The sequence below is a fragment of the Lutra lutra genome, chromosome 17 (genome assembly GCF_902655055.1).
Source record: "Lutra lutra chromosome 17, mLutLut1.2, whole genome shotgun sequence".
Lineage (NCBI taxonomy): Eukaryota > Metazoa > Chordata > Mammalia > Carnivora > Mustelidae > Lutra > Lutra lutra.
Genome location: NC_062294.1, coordinates 59,111,622 through 59,126,916, shown reverse-complemented (window position 1 = coordinate 59,126,916; position 15,295 = coordinate 59,111,622). Strand labels below are relative to the sequence as shown.

Below are 15,295 nucleotides of genomic sequence, written 5' to 3'. Positions count from 1 at the left end.
ACCCACTGAGCCACCCAGGTGCCCCGAGAAAATAAGTTTTAAAATAAGTGCTGAAAAATACTCTGCATAGGGTTGACAAGACATTTATTTCTGATTTTTTCCCCTCTCGTTTTTCTGGCTTCAATTAAAATCAGCTCCTAGATACTGATGCAATGGGTTCTGGCAAATTGGAATTGGGAATTATCTTTGTCAATCACACTGGCGTTGGGATCCTAGGAAATTCATCCCTTCTTTGTCTTTACACTTTCTCTTTGCTCACTGGACACAAGTTGAGACCTACAGACTTGATTCTCAACCAACTGGTCCTAGCCAACTCCGTGGTCCTTTTTTCCAAAGGGATCCCTCAAACAATGGTAGCTTTTGGATCCCAATATTTCCTGAATGACGCTACCTGTAAACTTATCTTTTATTGTTACAGAGTGAGCACTGGGGTTTCCTTCTGCACTCTCTGTCTCCTCAATGGCTACCAAGTTATTAAACTGAACCCTAGTATTTGTAGGTGGGCGGAACTCAAGATTAGATCCCCAAAGTTCATTGGCTTCTGCTGTTTCCTCTGCTGGATACTACATCTCTTGATAAATTCATTTATTCTTGTAATAATGAATGGTCCATCCAATAGCAAAAACCTTAGTGTGAGAAACAATGGACAGTGTTCCTGGAATGAGGAATTGAGATTTAAAATATTAAATACAGGACGCCTGGGTGGCTCAGTTGGTTGGACGACTGCCTTCAGCTCAGGTCATGATCCTGGAGTCCCAGGATCGAGTCCCACATCGGGCTCCCGGCTCCGCGGGAGTCTGCTTCTCTCTCTGACCTTCTCCTTGCTCATGCTCTCTCTCACTGTCTCTCTCTCAAATAAATAAATAAAAGCTTTTAAAAAAAATAAAAATAAAATATTAAATACAGTCACATATTTTTTCCTTGACTTTTTGAGTTTGGGCTTCATGGTGTGGGCTAGCAGCTCCATGATCTTCATCTTGTTCAGGCACAAGCAGCAAGTACAGCACATTCACAACAGCCGCCTTGGCCCCAGAACGTCCCACGAGGTCAGAGCCACATGCACCATCTTGGTTCTAGTGAGCTTCTTTGCTACTTTTTATGCAATCAATGCTATTTTGGCGGTTTGGATGATTGTGGTTGCAAATCCAGGCCAGTGGAAAGTGAACAGCACTGGACTCCTCTCATCCTGTTTTCAGTACTCAGCCCCTTTGTACTCATGGTCAAGGACACTCGAGTCTCTCGGTTCTGCTTTGTCTGTAGGGCAAAGACAAACTGTTGTCCCAATCTGGTTTCAGTGCTATGAATTTGTTGTAATAGCATTTACTCATTCATTTAAACACTTGTGAAGATTTTATTAACTACTGTGTGATAGGAGATTATGATGTCATGGCTTATAAGGCCAGGAAAAGCCCCTTGTCTTATAACAGAGGTGAAAATGAATACCACATACTTAAGTATACAAAGATTACTTACTCTGTTAGGATCTTCAAAGGAGAAATTCAGAGAATTTTAAAATAGTGTAAAAGAGGGGCGCCTGGGTGGCTCAGTCGGCTAAGCATCTGACTAAATCTCAGGCCATGATATTGGGGTCCTGGGATTGAGACCCACATGTGGGGCTCTCCGCTCAGTAGGGAGCCTGCTTTTCCCTCTCCCTCCCTCTCTGCCCCTGCCCTATTCATGCCCACGTGTGCGCTCTCTCTCTCAAATAAGTAAATAAAATCTCTTTTAAGAAGTTTTAAAAAGTAGGAAATTTCTAAGTTTCAGAAATTTTGAGAAATCTCTCACCTTGGGTCTTACAAAAATACATGCAAGGGTTTTTTAAACATATTTTTTAGTCATAATTGAGTCCAGTTCTTTCTGACAGAAAGAAAATCACCTGGAAAGATCCTATGGAGCCTCAAGGATTGTGAGAAATCCTGTGTGTTCAGATTGTCAAGAGGTGGGGGCTCCTGGGTAGCTCAGTGGGTTAAGCGACTGCCTTGGCTCAGGTCATGATCCTGCAGTCCCGGGATCTAGTCCCACATCAGGCTCCCAGCTGAGCAGGGAGCCTGCTTTTCCCTCTGACCTTCCTCCTTCTCATGCTCTCTCTCTCTCTCTTATTCTCTCTCTCTCAAATAAATAAAATCTAAAAAAAGGTAGATTGTCAAGAGGTGGGGAGAGCAGCAGACTACGAAATAAGAAAAGATGGTGATAGAAGGTTCTGAGTGAACACACAGGACAGGCCAAGAAACCTGAACATTTGTTAAAAAAAAATAACAGGTCAGCATAGGAGTTCAAACTGTGGGTAAAAAATTCAGCTCTCCTTATTTAAAATTATTAATAATATATTTAATTTTAAATTTATTTCCTGAATTAATAAATTTTTAAATATTATTACAGTTTAGGGGTGCCTGGGTGGTCAGTGGGTTAAAGCCTCTGACCTCAACTCAGGTCATGATCCCAGGGTCCTGGGATTGAGCCCTGTGTGGGCTCTCTGCTCAGCAAGGAGCCTGCTTCTCCCTCTCTCTCTCTCTGCCTGCTTCTCTGCCTACTTGTGATCTCTGTCTGTCAAATAAACAAATAAAATCTTTAAAGAAAATAAATATTATTACAGTTTAATTGCATCAAAAAGAATAAAATACCAAGGAATACATTTGACACTAAAATCTATAAGACAAAGTTGAAAGAAATTGATGAAAGAAATTGCCATATCTATTTATATACCATCTCTTATTTCAAATCATTTTATGGTGTCTATTCCCAGTGATTCCCAGTTCTTCCCTTTTTCCTTTCTCTTATTTTTTGCTTTTTTAAGTTATAGTCCTATCATATATTTTTATTATATGTAGTGATTTCATAAATTTCTTCTTATTACTGTTAAATTAAAATGACTTTTTTCTATAAATATTTTGAGCTGACTCATCTCTATACAAAGTTAAAGTGAATATTCATACTGACACACTACCCCACTTCTCCTTCCTCATCTTCTCAATCCAGGGTAGGAATGCCATCTACAACTGATGAAGATTCTTCCAAAAGGTTTATAATTTAACTACAAATACTGTGCAGAGTCTCTCTTAAATCCCCTCTGCTTGCCTTCTTGTTGAGAAAATTTTTCCTCTGAATTCCCCTCTCAGAATTTACTAACCATTTCCCATGAATCACATAGGATCTCTGCCAGTGGGGTCAGTGTTTTCACCTCCAGCAGCTTCCACTGAGGAAGTAACAGTGGCCCTGAGTCTTTCTTCTTCCCAGCCCTTGACACAATAGCATCCATTTCCTGATACATCACACCAAAGCTGTGATAGTCAGCCAGTGCTCAGCCCACAGGTGAAAGGGCAAGGGAAGGATCAGGGAAACGAACGGTCACATGAAAGAAATGGAGTCAATTGTGGGAATTTAAGGGGTCAAAGGTGATCACAGAATTAAGTGCTGACATCTCTTTTATCGGTGGCTGTCCTTGATCCAGTATATCACCCCGGGTTTGGGAATTGTATTGTGGATTTGGAAATTATTGTGCTGCCTGGACACCAGAACTGGGTTTTTGAGAAAGGAAAAGAGAGGGAGGATGTGTAAGTGAGGAAGGTGAGTAATCAGGTATCTGATACTCCTTCTACCAACCTTCAGAAGTCAGGCTGGTTTCTAACTCTGTTATATGGCAACACAATTTTGTAGTGTAGTGACTGTAATTGGGTGTCTAGTCAACAATGAGACTATGTATCCCTGGCTCAATTCAGTGAAAACCAGTTTATAGTCCTGGAGGTCCCTTCCAAGCCTGAGGAATTCAGCTCTCTCCCATTTAGCATATTTCTAATGTTAGGAGCTCAAGTATCCAGGAGGAAATAGAATCACTCTCTACTTAATGGTACACACTCATTCTTCTTGTTTGTGACTTCCCCTTATAGAAGAATCTCCCTGGGGCACCTGGGTGTCTCAGTCAGTTAGGTGTCTGCCTTCAGCTCGGGTCATGACCCCAGCCCCTGGGAGTGAGCTGCACATCAGGCTCCCTGCTCAGCAAGGAGTCTGCTTCTCCCTCTGCCTCTCCCCCAGCTTGTATTGTCTCTCTCTCTCTCTCAAATAAATAGATAAATAAATAAATAAATAAAAATCTTTTAAAAATAAAAGAATCTCCCTGTCTCCAGGAGACCTATCTAGGGTGGGATCTTGCTTCTTCAAGAATTAAGATTTTCTTACTTCCTTTACCTGGGTTAGAGGTATCATTCTCCACCCTGTGCTTTCTTTTGGACTTGCAATGAGCCTTCCAGGAAACATGGGCTGCAAGTTAGCAATCCATAGAGTGCTTTCCTATTCATAACCAGCTTCAGAGTCTTATATTACTGCACTAATAGCAATAATGATTTTCAGACCCTTCCATATTTTAAAGACCGTATTTTAAAAACTGTATATATTGTCACCCCTTTAATCCTCATTCTTACTTTGCAATCCTTGAACAGCCAAAACACTCAAACCATGTCATTTCAAAAGCACCTGGGCAACTTGTTATCAACACAAATGCTTAGGTCCTTTCTTACCTCAGTCACATCAGGGCATCTGTGTTCTTATTTCCCCAGTGATCCTGATGTACCTTCAAGTTTGAGAATACCTGCATTAGGAAGAAATGCCAAAATTAAAGAACTACCTAGTGTAAAACACAACCATTAGAGATCCACCCCAGACATAAAGTCACACACAGAGAACACCATGTACCCTGCTCATCAGGGATTGACCAGAGAGACAGGCACTCCCCGACAAAGAGAGTCACCATCACATTCTAACCCTCCTCTAAAATTGCAGAGCTTTGGGATGCCTGGGTGGCTCAGTTGGTTGGACGACTGCCTTCGGCTCAGGTCATGATCCTGGAGTCCCGGGATCGAGTCCCGCATTGGGCTCCCAGCTCCACGGGGAGTCTGCTTCTCTCTCTGACCTTCTCCTAGCTCATGCTCTCTCTCACTGTCTCTCTCTCAAATAAATAAAATCTTTAAAAAAGATAAAATTGCAGAGCTTTGTTCATATCAGGATGCATTTAAGCAAGTTTCTTGATTTTCCTTGCTCATCTTATTATGGAAAAGAAACTTTAATATCCTGGATATACTTCACATGATTAATATTTTAGGTTTTGACCACATGTGTCCTGTCTGAGGTTAGGTTTTATAGAAGCAGAAGCTGGCACAGGGTTCAATGATGTGTGGTTTATTAAGGAGAAATTATCAGGAAAAATGGAAGGGCAAGGACTGAGAATGAGGCAAGGGAAGGAGCCACACAAGGGTGTGGCCTCATCTGGCATCTCCATCAACCTGATCTCCCATACAGCTCTAGAGTGTAAATGACACCACAGGTGGTCCTAGTTTGAGACATAGTAACACTCCTTTCATCAAGCAGTATTTGAATACTCCCCAGCTAAACTGCTTCTGTGTTTACTTTTCTTAAAACACTGGACTTAGCTATAACTGCAGAAATCCATATATGAGACATTTTGCCTTGTGTTATCTCTGAACATTAATTTCCTCTTCTGTTGAGGAGTCTGGATTGCAGACTATGAGCATTCTAGAAATCAATCTATCAGTAAATCAAAATGCTGAAACTTTTTACAAAAAACCCCCAAGTTCTATATTGAAATGTCTACAGTCTGCCTCGTTTGGATGTTTAATAGATTCTAAAACAAAATATATTCAAAAGTGAGATCCGGGGCGCCTGAGTGGCTCAGTGGGTTAAAGCCTCTGCCTTCAGCTCAGGTCATGATCCCAGGGTCCTGGGATCGAGCCCCGCATGGGGCTCTCTGCTCAGCAGGGAGCCTGCTTCCCTTCCTCTCTCTCTCTGCCTGATCCTCTGCCTGCTTGTGATCTCTGTCAGTCAAATAAACAAAATCTTAAAAAAAAAAAAAGTGAGATCCTACTATTTCCAAGCTCCTCCATCTGTACCACCACCACCACACCTCCCCATCTCAGGTAAGGACAAATCCATCCCTCCACCTGGGACACAACTCTGGAGTCCTCCTTGAGTAAGCTGACACAGAAGGTGACTAGTGTAGGAGAAGCCACCTTCTGACCTGACGACGCGGAGCAGTGTAACCACAATCATGTGAAACTTCTCAGGAATAAAGGTGCTATGCAACGGGAACGCAGAGCACCTTCTCAAGGTGGATTTTTACTGAATTGATGTTAATGCACAGCACGAGGCGATTGGTAACATCCTGCATAATTTTGCTAGGAGACTAAAACTGGTTGGGAGCAATTTACTTTCCACAAACGGGTTTCAGAGACCATTTCAATTCCCCCGGTAGATACTATCATTGCAATTACAGCAAACAGATGGAGATCAAGAAGACCCACTCATCCCGGGGTTCAGATGGTCACTTTCTACACACTCCCAGACCATGACCGTCACGTTCACCATCCCAACGGAAAAGGAAACCTGGCAAATACATCTCCCTTTCAAAGAGACCTCAGGTGTCACACCACTGAAAGAAACAGGTTATGCCTCGAAACGCGGGGTAAGAATTTCCCCATTGTGAGATGGTGCTGCTCGCTGGCTGGGATAGGGATTCAGTCCGCGAGTATGCAGGCAGGGAAAAAACGGATTTTCTGAGGGAAAAGGAGACAGTGCTCTCGCCACTTGATGTAAAGCTGTCCGAGAGTCCCCCCCTCTCCCCTTCAACTTGCGCCCCAGAAGCGTTTTCCCTGTCGTCCCTGACCACTACTGCATCCCACAGAACTGACTCTCCAGCTTCAGTCTCCCGGGAACGGAAGAGCAGCAAAGCCTGTTGGTTAGCTCTGATCTCCGAGGGGTGGACTCTGCGTGGTGTCACCGTCCACCGCGTCCTTTTAGGAGCCGGGCAGACTTCGGGCACACACGAGACAACACATCCAAGCATTTCCCTCAATCAGAGAAGCCGCGCCCCAGAAACCCGGCGGTGGCGGGTTAAGAAGCGAAGAAGCCCCATCCCACCCCCAGAGCCTGGTGACGTCGTTTCCCAGAGGCCCTCAGGCAGGCACCGCGGGCCCTGTGAGGTGATTTCTAGAAGAGCGCCCCTCGAGGCAGCAGGCAGAGCTGCGGGAACCTTATCACCCAGCAGGCTCAGCGGCAAGAGGCGGTAGCGCTGGGCCAATCACAGCACAGAGCTGGGATCCCGCGTTCCGCGAGAGCTACGGCGCGGTCCTCGTGGAGGTTGTGCAGGGCGGTCCCGGGTCTGCTCGCGAGGTCGCAGCCTCGGGACCCTCAGTGGGCTTGAGGCCGCGGGCCAGGGAGGCTTCAGAAGAGGCGTTGTGTCCCTTTGCCCTGTGGCAGGGCTGAGGCTGTGTGAGGCGGCTCAGCGGAGCCCATGGGACCCTCCACGGCCTCCCGCCTCCCGCGGCACCCCGTCCACGCACAGGGTCCCGCGGAGGCGGCAGATGAGCGGATGGACCCGGCACAGGTGAGTGGATGACCCCTCAGGCCCTGTGGACCCTCAACGATGCAATCCCAGCGCCTCCATATGGAAGATAGCGTTGTCTTGGGTCCAGTTGTGCCTGGGGGCCTGCCTTGATAGGTTCCTAGCTCTGTGGACCAGCGAGGTGTGGAGGGCTGTCCCAGGCACGTGCACCAAGGGGTGCGAACGCGGGGAGGTGCGGCCGAGTTGCGCGGAATCGCAGCTCTCCATTCTGCCTGGTGGGAGGACGGCACCAAGATTGGGGTCAGGGCTGGAATGACAAACCGAGGAACCGGGCCTCTTTGGGGTTTGTTGGAGCCCTGGAGGATTTGGAGGAGAGGAGGAACGTGATTTGGGTCAAGTCTTTTTTTTTTTTTTTTAGGTTTTATTTATTTGACACAGAGAGAGAGATCACAGGTAGACAGAAAGGCAGGCAGAGAGAGAGGGAGAAGCAGGCTCCCTGCTGAGCAGAGAGCCCGATGTGGGGCTCGATCCGAGGACCCTGAGACCACGACTGGAGCCGAAGGCAGAGGCTCAACCCACTGGTGCCCCAAAGCACTCTGCAGCCTCCCCGTCGGGAAATCGAACCCCGTCTCCTGAGTGACAAGCGGGGATACTCACCACTATACTAAGGAGGACTGTCTCTTGGGTCAAGTCTTTTTTTTTTTTTTTAAGATTTTATTTATTTATGACAGAGAGAGAGATCACAAGTAGGCAGAGAGGCAGGCAGAGAGAGGAGGAAGCAGACTCCCTGCTGAGCAGAGAGCCCGATGTGGGGCTCGATCCCAGGACCCTGAGATCATGACCTGAGCTGAAGGCAGCGGCTTAATCCACTGAGCCACCCAGGCGCCCCCCTTGGGTCAAGGCTTAATAGGATTTCTGTATCTATGGAGGGGAGAACGAGCAGGGACAGCAGGAAGGAGGCTCCCTGCAGCCCCCAAATAGTACCTGGAATACTCTGTTCCCCATGTCACCCTCAGCCCCCTCGCAGTCGCAGCATGTGTCACAGGTGTGCAAAACGGGTTACAAAGCCTACAGCCTGGGTTCAGCTCCGTGTTCTGCCACTGCACTGCCGTGGGACAGTCCGCTTCCTTGTCTGTGAATGTGCCAATTGCAGTTCTTCCCTCTGGAGTCCTGGTGACAGATGTGGGAGGCAGAGTGTGAAAGGTAGTACAGTGCATGCAGGGAATGCTCAGTAAATGCTGGTCGTGGCCATTCATTTCTGTGATCCTTGGGGTCCAAGGAGGCCTTTGCTCTGGTCTTGTCCTCTTGGTAATGTGGTGAGAGAGAAATGCGGCTTCTCAGAATCCCCCTGTCCCTGCTCCGTCTGAGTGAACCAAGCTTCCGGAAAGAGCTCATTAGCAGTGTAGAGGCTTCAGGAGGCATTCTGGCTATGCCCTTCCCAGGGCTGTGACCTTGAGTAAGTCATCAATGCCTTTGTCTTCCATCTCTTTGGGTCAGTGGGAATACTGGCATTTCCTCCCTGTGGCTCGAAGGAGCCAGAGAGGGCATATGTGTGATATGTGTCTTCCAGTGTCCAACACTGCCCAGGTAGCATCACTCTGGACACTGTTCTCAGGGAGCAGAGCCCCTTGTCCTGTGATGATCTTAGGGGCTTACCCCAGGGGAATCCTGCCCTGGGGTTTCCCTTGTCTCAGGCTTGTATGCAGCCGAAGACTAGGGTAAGAAAGCCTAGGGGCAGACTCACAGTGGGAGCAGTATTTTTGGAATCACTCCTTCTCTGCTGGGATGAAAAGGGCCTTTAGGCCCTGGGAGCCAGGAAGGTTACTGGATTCATCTTTGTAATTGGCATCTGTTTATTATGAGTAAAGCGGGCTTGCCACTTACAATGACAAGATTACTTTTCTGTTTAAGACGTTTATTTTTATGTGAAGAGTAGATGCATTAAAGAGTCAGCGGTGGCAGTGCTGGGGCATGGTGTGGCTTTAAAGATTTTTTATTCATTTGACAGACAGAGATCACAAGCAGGCAGAGAGGCAGGCAGAGAGAGAGGAAGGGAAGCAGGCTCCCCGTTGAGCAGAGAGCCCAACGCGGGGCTCGAACCCAGGACACCGAGATCATGACCTGAGCCAAAGGCAGAGGCTTTAACCCACTGAGCCACCCAGGCCCCCCATGGTGTGGCTTTAGACATGAATACACAACAGTGCCCAGGTGTCTCCAGCATGTGCCCCCTCCCTTCTTTCCTGCCATTCCGGTGCCTGTCTGCAGCAAGGCCATCCCCAGCTTTCGTTTTAACAAGGCCCCATCTCTCTAATCCTGTCCTTTCTTCCCTTGGTCTCAGAAATCCTAACGCCATCGGCATCATCTTGCTCAGTTATTTAGTCCTTGTTGGTGATCTTTGTCCAGCAGGGGCTGTGATTGCTCTTTGCTACTCTGTAAGCGCCGTAACAGGACCTCGACAGCTAGTTGGAGAATGAGACCACCTCAGTGGGCTCTTGTCACACTTCGAATCGACATTCAACCACCCCCCTGCCGGCCTGCTGCACCTGTCCCTGCAACTGCTCTGTGTCCTCCCACATGTCTTCCCTTTCCCCCATCTCACGGCCCTGCAGCTACGCCCTCCTCCACTTGCCGAGGTCTTGCCCACTTGCCAGCCTCTGCCAGGACACAGTCTCTGGAGCTCAGCAGGCATGCTGGTGCATTCCTCAGGACTCTGCTCAAATGCCACTTCATCTTTCCAGTTCTAGCTAAAGTACCCCCTGAACTCACATGCTGGGGAGCTTGCATTTTTGTGCAGAGTTGAGTGCCAGGTTGAGCCTTTCCAGGGTGCTTGAGGAGCAAGGAGGAAAAATAAGAATAACCAAACATGGCTATGGCTGGATTTTACTGAGCCCTTGATTTGCTTTGAGGGACAGTTACTGTGTTTCATCTCATTCAGTTCCCGTCCCCTCAGGGTTAGGTGCTGTTATCATCCCTGCTTTACTGAAGAGGAACTGGAGGCTCAGAGACGTTAAGTTACCTACCCAAGGTCACGCAACTCTGAAGTAGTTGAACATCACATATTGTCCATTAACTACCAGAGCCTGTGTTTCCAACCACAGTGGGCTGGGGAGGCCCGAGGATGACACCTATATTAACCTTTGTGAGGTGGGCAGGGATTTCCCCTACAGGTGAGCGTGGGAACAAGGAGAGCAAGAGGAGCCGTCCCAGATTAGGAAACCTCGTGGACGGAGGCAGTGAGGAGAGTTGTTTGAGGAGGCACCAGAGGGCCTTGTGATTGCCAAGCACCCCCCCCGCCACCTGCTGAGATGTGTCTTGGGAAGGGGAGCATGTGTGGTCATTTGCTGGATGTTCACCCCACCCTCACCAGGACACACATCACAGCCAGTCAGAGGCTGCTGCCTTTGTGGCATTGTTCTCAGCCATTTGGGTTCCCTGGTCCATATCGTGTTCCTGACTCAGAGACACATGCTGTCAGGACTCAGGAAGGGAAAACTGAGTGTTAGCTCACTGCAGAATCTCCTGTGGCATCTGAGAAGGCTGGCGCGCCCAAGTGGGTGTGGGGAGATGGCCCAGGCCATACCGCTCCCAGGATGAGTATCACCCTCTTTTGTTCCTCTTGCATGAGGAGGGTGAGGATGGCTGCGGTCTTCTGTCCATGTCCAAGGAAGAGTGGTCAGGGACAGCAGAAGTAGATTAACAGCAACTGTTACTAGAACTGCTTCACCTGGGGCGCCTGGGTGGGTTGGTCAGTTAAGCATCTGCCTTCGGCTCAGCTCATGACCTCAGGGCCCTGGGGTTGAGACCCACATTGGGTTCCCTGCTTGATGGAGAGTCTGCTTCTCCCTCTCCCTCTGCCGCTCCTTCCACCGCCTGCTCATGCTCTCTCTCTCTCTCTCAAATAAATAATTTTTACTTTAAAAAAAAATGCTTCACCTATAGTAATGGAGCAGTGTCAGGGTTACTACAGACCTGGGCCAGAAGGACCTAGGTTGAAATCCTACCTCTGGGGTGTAGACTGGGAACTCTCGGGTGACTCACTGTAACTCCCTGAGCCCCAACTCCCTGTGATGGAGCTGATGATGCCATTTATTTTCATGGTGATGGAAGGGTTAATAAATGTACAGAGCACAGTCATGAGCCAGAGACTCGAGTGCTGGCTTTAGGAATGTTTTCCCTTGGATTCTCAAATAACCTGATAAAGTGGGACGCCTAGGTGGCTCAGTTGGTTAAGCGGCTGCCTTCTGCTCAGGTCATGATCCTAGCGTCCTGGGATCGAGTCCCACATCGGGCTCCTTGCTCAGCAGGGAACCTGCTTCTCCCTCTGCTTCTAACTGCCTCTCGGCCTACTTGTGGTCTCTCTCTCTCTCTGACAAATAAATAAATAAAATCTTTTAAAAAAAACCTGATAAAGTGAGAGAACTATTATACCGACAGGGGAAATTGAGGCTCAGAGAAGTGAAATGGCTTCCGTGAGGTATACAGCTCCAGAGCTGCGAATATTTCATCCCTTTACCAGAGCATGTGAAGCCCACAGCCCAGGGCAGGCACACAGGAAGGACGAGGCAGGTTTGGCTTGGGCTGCTGCTCTTCTGTTACTGGAATTATCATGATTATTTCCCTGTCCCTCTGATGTCCCAGACCACTTATCATCTGTCCCCATGGTCCTCGTGGGAATGTAATTGTGTTATTCTCCATTGTTTCCACCATGGAGGGCTTCTCTGTCAGCCATGTCTGCCTCCCTCTTAAGTCCAGCTCAGAGCTTAGCCTTCAAGAGGCCTCAATGATTCAGGGCTGGACCTCTGTACACCTTCACCAGACACTAAGTTGCCGGCTCTGGTCCCACCCAACAGCCATAAAGCACATGATGCTACTGTGTTTGACTTTCCAGACACTGGTGACCTTCAAAGATGTGGTTGTCACCTTCACCCGGGAGGAGTGGGAATTATTGGACCTGCCCCAGAGGACACTGTACTGGAAGGTGATGAGGGAGACCTGCAGGCTCCTGGTCTCACTGGGTAAGTCTTCTCTTTGCCTCCATGCAGGGACGTGCAGCCTCCTTCTTGGTTTCTTCCTGTCTTTTGAGGCCTGGATGGTGGGGAAGGCCTTTAGAGCCGCCTGCCATCCTTCCCACAGTCCCTGCCATGTTCTAGGCTGAGATGTGTCTGCTCTCCCTTTGTCTCCATCGGGAATCACTAAGATGGTAGCTCTTCCCTTTCTGATTTGTCAGATTTTTTTTTTATATTCCTGATACTAACCTTTTACTCATTCTTTATGCTGCAGTTGTATTCTATTAGAGCTTAGCTTTTTAGAAATTTTCTTTAAAGCATCTCTTGATTAAAAGAAACTCGTATTTTATTTAGTCAGATCAATTTATCTTTTGTTTTATGATTACTGCTTTTCATGTCTTGCTAGGAAGTCTTTCCTTACACCAAGCTCAAGTTATATTCCTTTTCTGTTGCTTACCAAGAACTAACTTTGTGTATGACATGCACTAGAAATGCAGTAACTTTTTCCTGCATGTGGGTTGTCAGGTTTTTAGCTCCCATTTGTTATATCGCCCTTTCTTCTGCCACTGACCCACTGTGCCATGTCCACAATCAGTGAAAGCTGTGTGTATCCCTGAGTCTATTTCTGAGCACTGTGGTGTCCTGCTGCTAGTTTTCCTTATGGCTCTGCCAGTACCATGCTGTCTCGATGTCTATACTTTCATCATAACCCTAATACTGGGAGGGCAAGCCCCATCTCATTATTCTTTTTCCAGTGACATTCTTGGCCCTTAACTCTTGCATATAAATTCTAGAATCAGCTTGTTGAGTTCCATGGAAAATCTTATCTTGTTATCTGGACTGGTGGTTAATTTACAGATAGATTTGAGGAGAGCTGACAACCTTGTTATTAACTTCTTCATTTGCATAGCTTCTCTTTAATATCTTGAAATATTTCAAATTTCTCTAGCTTTTGTCCATGTTTTAGTCACCTATCTGTTCCTCATACAGTAGGTTTAATATGTCCCCCTGGCAGGTCCTGCTCACCCTTAGCCTTGTAGACACTGTCCTGGGAGTGGCCGTGACTGTACTTACTCTCACCCTTAGACTCTGCAGTCTGCACCTTGTCTGCTTCTCCATCCACATCTCTCCCATCCTCTCGTGCTCTGAAGTTCCCTCAGCATCCAAGGTTCTCTCTAGACTCTGCACCTTTGTACATTCTGCCTCCTCTGGCTGCAGTGCCCTGTCACTTTCTGTTTGTGGTAAACTCTTGCTTTGTTAGGTCTCAGATCTCAAGACACCTCCCAGTTGTCTTTCTCTCTCATTTGGGCTGGGTTAGACGCACCCTTCATAGTGCTCCCTGTGACATCCTTTGTTAGAACAAACACAGCACATGGTGTCATCATTTCTCTCCCCTCTGGATAGTGAGGAAGGGATTCTTCTCTGGTCCCTACCCCAGATTTTCCCCAAGGTTGTCCCTTTAAAGATGTCAAGAATCCAAGGACCAGCAAAAAGAAAAAAAAATCCAAACCTGAGTTTCAGAGATGTGAAAATCCATCAGGTATCAGTGGCCCTGTTTCCATCTTCTTTTTCCCACTGGCTTAGTGAGTCTGTTCCTTGTATGTTGGCATTGCTAATGGGCCTCTTTTGTGCATTGGATTCCCTTCAGATGACAAAGCAAAAACCAATACTACAGAGCCTTCTGCTTCTCCACCAGCCTTGTTTGAGGGATGCTCGCCCCACAGGTTACTGACTGAGGAAGACTCCAGTGTTTCCACATTGGGAGAAGCCAGGGAACAAGAAAGACCATCAGAAAAACAGGGAGAGCACATAAGGACAGGGACAGTCCCCTACAAGGAAACCCACCCTGAAAAGGTGAACCCTGAGTGTGATGATTTGGTAACAAGTAAAAATCTGGGCAGAAATTATTTACAGGAGCAAGTCTCTCCAGGAGATGGTCTCCTGGAGTGTGAATCACATAGACCAAGGAAAGACACCTTGATTCATGGAGGGAAGAAATCCTATAAATGCAAGGAATGCGGGAAAGAGTTTATCAAGAATCACTTCCTTCTTCAACATCAGTGGATTCACACTAGAGTAAAACCCTATAAATGCAAAAGGTGTGGGAAGGCCTTTCTCAAGAAGGCAGATCTCACTGGACACTATAGCATTCACATTAAGAAGAAGCTCTATGAGTGCATCGAGTGTGAGAAGGCCTTCACCCGCAGGTCACACCTCACAGAACACCAGCGGGTTCACACCGGGGAGAAGCCCTATGTGTGCATCGAATGCCGGAAGGCGTTCAGCCGCAGGTCACACCTCACGGAGCACCAGCGGATTCACAGTGGAGAGAAGCCTTATGCATGCAGTGAATGTGGAAAGGCCTTTGCCCGCCACTCTGATTTTATACGGCATAATAGAACCCACACTGGAGAAAAACCCTTTGAGTGCAAAGAATGTGGGAAAGCCTTTTGTAACAGCTTTTCTGTAACTCGACACATGAGGTGTCATTCTGGGGAGAAGCTCTATGAGTGCAGTGAGTGCGGAAAGACCTACAGCTACAGCTCAACCCTCACTACTCATAAAAAGATTCACAGTGGAGGAAAATCCTACAAGTGTAAGAGATGTGGGAAGGCCTTTGACCAGAAGGCAGGCCTCAGTCAACATCAGAGAACTCATACTGAGTTCTTCTCAAACAGACCTTTTTAAAGTATGGCAGTGGCAAAGTGTTTGACCGGAGGGAGAATGTTACTTGGCATCTGAGAGTTCATACCCAAGGCTTCCCTGCATACTGTGTGTGTTTCATACACATGCAGTTTGTGCTATGCCTGCAACGTTACCTTTACCTGCTGCTGAGCCCTGGCACTACAGAGACTGGAGGCCAGTATCCCAAAATGCGACGTGGTTCTCAGTAGAGGGACATTCTTTCCACGCATGAGAGTTCTTTACTGTCACGTGACCT

At 47.5% G+C, this 15,295-nt stretch overlaps 2 protein-coding genes across 2 annotated transcripts; both read left to right on the top strand.

Annotated features, from left to right (window-relative positions):
• Positions 1 to 152: 152 nt before the first annotated feature.
• Positions 153 to 7,269, top strand: LOC125088606 (vomeronasal type-1 receptor 1-like). Its single transcript, XM_047709802.1, is given in 4 exon segments — positions 153 to 702; positions 907 to 1,185; positions 1,188 to 1,256; positions 7,091 to 7,269. Coding segments are annotated over 4 exon segments (1,077 nt in total).
• A 28-nt stretch (positions 7,270 to 7,297) lies between these two features.
• On the top strand, positions 7,298 to 15,042 carry LOC125088605 (zinc finger protein 80-like). The gene is made up of 4 exons (XM_047709801.1): positions 7,298 to 7,390; positions 12,237 to 12,363; positions 14,003 to 14,482; positions 14,567 to 15,042. The coding sequence occupies exons 1-4, from the start codon at positions 7,298 to 7,300 to the stop codon at positions 15,040 to 15,042; spliced, it is 1,176 nt and encodes a 391-aa protein (XP_047565757.1).
• Positions 15,043 to 15,295: the final 253 nt, after the last annotated feature.